At 48.3% G+C, this 7244-nt stretch overlaps 1 protein-coding gene across 1 annotated transcript in view; it reads right to left on the minus strand.

The window, feature by feature from the left end:
* KAT7 (lysine acetyltransferase 7) overlaps positions 1 to 5474 on the minus strand; it is a 17000-nt gene extending 11526 nt beyond the window's left edge. The window contains exons 1-5 of the mRNA XM_019523626.1: positions 5225 to 5474; positions 3854 to 4001; positions 1994 to 2170; positions 1561 to 1800; positions 346 to 428 (exon numbers count right to left, since the gene is read on the minus strand). Of these exons, the coding sequence (XP_019379171.1) occupies positions 346 to 428; positions 1561 to 1800; positions 1994 to 2170; positions 3854 to 4001; positions 5225 to 5239 (663 nt within the window). The 5' untranslated portion in view covers positions 5240 to 5474. The remainder of the gene's footprint in view (positions 1 to 345; positions 429 to 1560; positions 1801 to 1993; positions 2171 to 3853; positions 4002 to 5224) is intronic.
* Between the last annotated feature and the right edge of the window lie 1770 nt (positions 5475 to 7244).

The following is a 7244-nucleotide window of genomic DNA, read 5'->3' on the forward strand; positions in this document are numbered from 1 at the left end:
GGTTTAGGTTAGATATCAGGAGGCGCTATTTCACGGTCAGGGCGGCTAGGGTCTGAAACCAACTTCCAAGAGAGGTGGTGCAGGCTCCTACCCTGGGGGTTTTTAAGAGGAGGTTAGATGAACACCTTGCTGGGGTCGTTTGACCCCAGTACTCCTTCCTGCCATGGCAGGGGGTCAGACTAGATGATCTGCTCAGGTCCCTTCCGACCCTAGAAACTATGAATGCAGTTAACAGATATGGTGACACTTGGAGCACAAATTTTAAGTTTAGTTCCAAGTCATAAACAGGTCTCAACATTTTGTAGTATGGGAGCAGAAGGGCAACAGAAGTTGAAGGGATGTTACCTTGCACTCATCTGCGGAGAGATTATGATACAGTGGGCATCCTGATATGGAAAAGTGTCTCTCATGCTTCCCTGTCAGGTGTCCTATGGAGAATCAGAAAAAAAGCCTTTCAGCTTCTAAGTCAACAAAAAACCCCAAAGACAGCATAGCATGCGCCTGCCTTTCAAAAAAAAAAAGGGCTAACTAAATGCATCATCCTTATCAGAGGATAAAATAAATCACGTTTTGTGATACAACTCATAAGGGGCCAAGATGGAGGCTCTTCTTACTCTAGCCCCAAATCTACATGCTCCTCCTCAACCGGATTGATATACTATTGGCTTTTATCAACTTTCCTCCAAGTATTGTGCTTCTGATAGTGATTGGCAGCTTAACTGAAGGACTCAATGTTTACCCCAAATCTCTATATTAATGACCTATCTACTTATTGATGGATCATTCTGTCTTTGAGTTACACTCCTTTCACATCTCCTTGTTCTTTTGTCTCCCCAACTGCATGCAAAAATGCCACAGACTTTACAAGGATTGAAATAAAAAGTTCCACTGATTTGCTGCCCAGAATATTGCAGGATGCCAGCAAAACAGCGTAAGTGATTCATCTTTGACAACAGAAGGACAAAGCTCACCAACACTAGCCTGCCTTAGTTTTAACTGGCAGAGACTACTTCAGGTTAGTAAGGTGTTTTCAGACTCCCTAGCTCACTCAATTGCTTATGTGAGATGTAGCAAGGGGCAACTTGTGGTCTTGTACTTGGGAACATAAGCAAGATTGAAAACTTTTGCCACATAGTCCAAAGAAACATCAGGTGACAAGACTTTACTAACTGGATTTCAACTGCTGACTTTACAGTTAGACTTCAACACGTTGACCTTCCAAAGCCAGCTCTCCATAGAATTCAGCAATAAATTCAGGGCTTTTTAACAGTGATATAGCATGAGAGAAGCAGTTCACTGATCTGGATACAGAAGGAGATGCTTGGAAAAAACGAAAAAGGAGCCTATTGTGTTGTCCTATAATGTCATCAATCTGTCTCTCTTCCTCACGACCCCAATTGCTCCTGGCCAAAAAACATCCCTGAAAGCATGCACCTGTTGTTGTATTCCATTCCCATTAAAACCCATGATGCTCAAATATGCAACTCCACCCAGTGAAACGCAGGCTACCGATCTCAACAGCAGAAAGGGAAAGAAGACTTCTCTTGGACAAGGATTTACCTAGAGAGTTACAGCCAGGAGTAGGACACTTCATGTTGAAGTTGTAGCTTTCATGAAAGCGGCGGCGTTTGGGGCGGTGAGAAAGGTCACTTCCAGAATCCTTCATGGACATATCCTTGGCAATGCTCTCATCATGGGACACATTGGGACTGGAAATATCGATGTCTGACTCTGAAGAAGGGGCATTCCCAGTTGGGGTGCGAGGGGGAGACTCATCATGATCTGCTGCATTTTTAGTGTCTGAATAAAAGATGAGATGTTACAAATTTTGCACAAATGGAAAATTTACAAAGAAATGTCTTATGTGAATTCAGACAACACACTCATAACTCAAACCTACACGCTTAGGGAACTGCCCCCAACCCTCACAGACAAGGCACAAAGCTTATGGAATATCTTTAAGCACTTAAAGCCATACCTCCCCCCTCCATACCTCTATCAGAAAAGTCTACCACTTGCTCAGTTTCTGATCCAGAAGAGCGAGTTTGTCGGAGTGGGTATTTTTTTGGAGTCACGGGAGTAGGCTGTTGTTGGCTGCGTGTCACCCTCCTGGTAGAATATACAGGCTCCTCTGTCCCAAATGATGGTGGATTCCGAACAGGGCTGGAATCTAAGTCAACAACAGTTGATCCAATTGTCAGCTTCATTCAGGGCAACCACCATGAGTCACAGATCTGTCTCCCATCTGATCCCAAGGTCAAGTTCTTGGTACTACAGGTCTAGTTCTTATCAAATAATATATGACAGCTTGATGCCAACTGCAGTCTTCTCTTCCACACCACAGGTGTATCTACCAGCTTTGAGATTGGTTTCATTATTCCGAGCCACATTCTTTGACAGTTTTACAGCCACTAGGACCTACTAACAGTCTAAAGAATGAAGGACCAAATCAAACTACTCTGAACTCCCATTATTTATCCAGAACTTACTAAACAATTCCAATTCAGCAGGTCTGAATGAGAATCAATACTGTTTAGATTGGCTTTGCGTGTACTACAGCTGCTTTTGGCACATGCCATTATCTAACACCCTGTATGTAGTCTTGAACTGTTACCACTTTGGAGTCTATAACAAATTATTCAGAAAAAGTGTCTCTCTTCTGCTGAAAAACAGGGATGCCTCAGATGCCAATCAAAAATAACTGTTATTTTCTAAAAAAATTTGGTCAAGAACTACAAGAATTTCTTACTTGGAAGAAAACTGTTTGAAAAATTCTCTTAGCAAAGCCTACAGATAAAACAAGGGAATCAGAAGATCTTACCCCTTTGTTGCCATTTCTCTTTTTAGACAAACAGATGGAATTCGATTTCCACAGTAATTACTATCAGCCAAGAAAATTTCTCAGATCAAGAAAATGAGGAGGTGGAAAAGCACAACAACCCCTCTTTAACAATCTGGATGTCAAAACGTAAAAACATGCAACATGAACTCAATTGACAATATGTTGGATACATACTGTTGTACAACAAACTCCACCGATATGAAAACATCTCATACCCGTAACACAACCATCCAACTTTCATATTTGTACAGCCTAAAAGCCCTCAACTATCCACATTTTACTTTTGGTTTAGTTATTTGGAGACTTTAGTGACAAGCACAGTCTATAAGAACCAAGTGATTTTACCAGGCTAAACTTTAAGAGTAAAGGCCTGAAGGTACAGTTTTCAGGACTGGAGTTACAGTGAAGTTTTAGCAGAAAACGAACTCCAAAGCATGATTAGCTGCTCAGAGGTTTTGAAAATTAGGTTTTCAAATTAACAAGTCACTTATAAAAATAACCAAAAGATGACTTCAGAGATTTATCACAAGTTCTTCAGGCAAATATTTTGCGCTTCTGCATAACAGCTGTCAACAATCTCTAAACACTTCAAAATTAAACATCACAAAGCCTCTATCATGTAGATAGAGTCATTATGCACTAAGAAACTCTAGTAAGAAAGGCTACAAGACTTTCTAAAGGTCTCATAAAATGAGTGGCAAAGCTAAGCACAGAACCAATGGTTCAGTTCCCACTCCCTTTAACTACCGTAAACCAGGACACAGGAATCCTGACTTCCAATCCCAGTTTAAAATGCTAGATTATGCTGCCTAATTTCAATAATGCATCCTTGCAACGTCTTTGTACCTCACCCTAGCATTATTATACTCAATGAGAAAAAAAAAACACAGCAAATGAGGGTTAGCCAAACTGAAGGAACAGATTCCCTAAAATGTATTTAAGTATATCAGGCTGAGAACATAGAGACTGTTTGCCAAGTGTCATTTGGGGTATGTAGAAGAAAGGCATTACCTTGCGAGCTCTGACTCAGCCTGGCTGAGGAACGAGTCACACGGGCAGACCGCCGAGATGTGCCATCACTTTCAGAGCTGTCTGTATGCTCAGGATCAGTAGAGAAATCGGAGTCTTCAGTGCCATCTGAACTACTGCCGGCGTTCCTCTGCAGCACCACAGACCCAAACATTAGCAAGAGAACAGTTAAGACTTCAATACTACTCCTACTAACACAAGAACGTTTGGGGCCTGAATGTTATAGAACAGATTCAGACTTCTCGAAGGCAGATCGCTTTGGATAAAAGCCTCCCTTCAGCACGAGAAACACAAGCTGCGGGGAAGCGGTACCAGTAACTCCAGACTTCTGCAAACTTGTCCGATGCAAACAAGTTGCACCAGTCTCACTGGAAGGAAGTCTTGTGAGCTATCAAGGCACCAGCTGCCTCAATTGAAATGAAAAGCTGGGGCAGCCTGGGAGTAGCACCTCCCCTAGGCCTGGGAAAGCCCCACTCTGTCCTGGCACAGACAGGCAGGTGGGCGCACCACAGTGAGGGCAAGGCAGGTGCTGAGCTGTAAAGAGAGGACAGGACAAGCCCAGGACTAGGAGCTGGAGACAAGTCACTGCTGCCCTTGTCCTGCTGGGGCAGGAGCCGGGCAGGCCAGAGGAGCCGGCCTAGGCTGGGGCAGGGCAGGAGGGAGAAGACTAGGGCAGCCCAGGCGACAGGGTTCACCCTGCTGGAAGAACGGGTGTCCTCGCTGCTTTGTTTTGCACCCGCGGCTGCAGAGCTGCCGCCCTCCCTCTACATCAACCAATCACCATCAGAGAGGGGAGGGGCCGAAAGGAATCCCCTCCAATAAGAACTCCCATAGAGACGAGGCGCGGCTCTAAGGCGTGACTGATGGGCTGCCCCAGCCTATCAGCTAGAACCTCGCTCTCACAGAAACATCCATTCGGGGCGGCTGGGGGGAAGGGAACACGAGAAACAAGGCACGCGCGGGAGGTAATCGTGGGGGCGGGGAGTGGCAGCCGCACCGGCCAATCAGCGCCCAGCTGGGGCATTAGGACAAGCCAAACACACGCAAGTCCTTCGTTCTCTTGTCCAATCGGAACTGCAAGGAGGTGGAACAAACCTCCGGCGGGGGGGGGAAGAAAGGTAACCGTTGGGGGGCGATGACTGACAGCGATGGTACCCAATCGGGGCCCAGCGAGCGCCAACGGGATCCATTCAGGGAGCAAGAGAGGCGGGTACAGGGGGCTGAAGGCCGCTCTTTTCCCTCGGTTTTTGTGCCTCTGGGGGAAAGTTCGCTGGGGGCGGGAACGGGAACAAGCCCCCGCGAGCTCCCTGCCCTCTCCCCAAGAGCCTTTCCCGCCCCCACAGTCTCCCTCACCTTCCTGCGCGGCATCCTCGGCGGGGGTGGAGGCAGCGAGGGCGCCTGGTCCCCAGCGCCCCCGGCCCGAGAAGCGGCGGCGGCCGCCGTGGTGGTGCCGGCGGGCTCCGTGGTGACAGCCGTGTCTCCTGCTCTTCGTCCCCGACAGCTAGTGGCGCGCCAGTCCGCGCTCCGCGGCTGCCAGCAGCCCCCGCTCCCCGCTGGGTCCCTCACGCTTCCGCCGGGACACGGGTCACACCCCCGTCACGTGACGCGCACTGAGCCTCACGCCAGCGGGCGCCGCCATCTTGGGCTTGGACAGGTGTCCGGCTCCGCGACAGCGACGCTGCGGCGGCCATGTTGGTTCGGGGCACTGGCGTTTCCGAGGGGACGGGAGGCCGCCGTGGTTCTGGGAACGAGGCGACTGACGGGTTCTACTGAAGACCTGAAGGCGTAGACGGCCATCTTGGGTTGGGGCAGGTTGTTGACCCGTGAGTCTGGGCGCTGTGCTAGGCGAGGGCAAGCTTAGCTTGGCTCTGGGCGGCCATCTTGTATTCTGGCGGAAGTGTCCCCCCTCCCCCATCTAGTGCCTTCCCTCCGTTAGAAGTAATGAGCGGTTTCCTTAGGCGATTCCCGCTTCCCGGGGCAGCCGGCAGCCTGTGTGCTTGGGGGACCCCGGAACCTGCACTGAGGGGCTCGTGCGGCCTCGAAGCGCCGCGGGTGAGTGCGGGCGGCTCCCTGGGAAACGGAAGGCGCCGTCTTGGTATTTCTGTGGGCAGCACGGGCCGCGCCCCCCCGCTTCCTGGTCACATGCTGCTCGGGGAAGGTGCGGGTTCCCGGTTGGAAGAGCAGCAGGATCCCTGGCGCTGCCTTCCCCGCCGGGTGGTGTGGGGCAGGGGCTGACCAGCCTTGCCAGGTCTTAAACATGATATTATGGTATCGGGAGCTCAAAAACGAACATATTTGCTGAAAAATATGCAAATAGATATACAAAAGCATGCAAATAAGCCTTATTATTGACTTTATATTGCTCATTTTAACTCACCAGTGAGTGAGTGAGAACTGGGTCATCAAAGTTGAAGTATTTTGTTATTTTGAGGCTCGGATCAAGTGGAGACCTGTTCTTACTGCTTTTCGGTCTCTTGAAGGCTCAGGTTAAGCGTAGCCTATGCTTATCTAGGGGAAATTCCATGATCACTATGGTGGCTTCCTAGTTGCTCCCGGGGAAGACCGCTCTGCTGGCATGGGATAGTACCTGCATAGGTAATGCATAATTAACCTTGGCTTTATGCCCACTTTCTGGAAATGGGGGACTCCTCCCTGGCTTGCTTCTTGGGTCTTGCGGTTGGGGGGCAGGCGAAGCTCAGGGGCACCCAAGCCTCTGGGCATAGGCCTGCAAGTAGGATGCCCACCAAGGGTTTTGGGAACATGTGAGACCCTGGATGGAGGTGGGGGATGCTGCTGGTGGTAGGGCCACTTATGGTTTTGGATTGACTCATGGATTTGAAATTGATTTGGCCAATTTGACTGGGAATACAGAAAACTTAAAAAAAAAAACAAAAAACCCCCAGGGGTATCTGAACCCCAAGATCTCTGGGCTTGGGCTTACACACAGGGTGCCTGTCAGTGGATTTGTGAGTATCTGAAGATGGAGGATACTTATCGGTGGTAGCACCACGTGGACTTGGACGATTGAGTTCTGCTCAGTCAGTAGGATTTGGAACTGATTTGGCTAATTTGACCTGGAACACAATAATAATAATAATAATAATAAATCTTTATTTTGAGGCAAGCAGTCATAAGAAAGTGCTGACAGCAAACCCAAAAGTCGGTTAAGACTCTCTGAGAGTGACTTGGCTTTTGCATATGCTGCATTAATTAGCTGCCTGAAAAATTATTGTACATTTTGAACACTTTTAATGTTATTGATCATACATTGTACAAGGGTTGAAATTATTGTACAAATACAATAGTTATCGTAAACCTGGCTGCACTGGAGCTGACTGCTGGGAGACCACAGTCGGGTTCTTTCTTGGCACTC

This window comes from Gavialis gangeticus, unplaced genomic scaffold, assembly GCF_001723915.1.
Source record: "Gavialis gangeticus isolate Ggan-Ray unplaced genomic scaffold, GavGan_comp1, whole genome shotgun sequence".
In the NCBI taxonomy this organism is placed as follows: domain Eukaryota; kingdom Metazoa; phylum Chordata; order Crocodylia; family Gavialidae; genus Gavialis; species Gavialis gangeticus.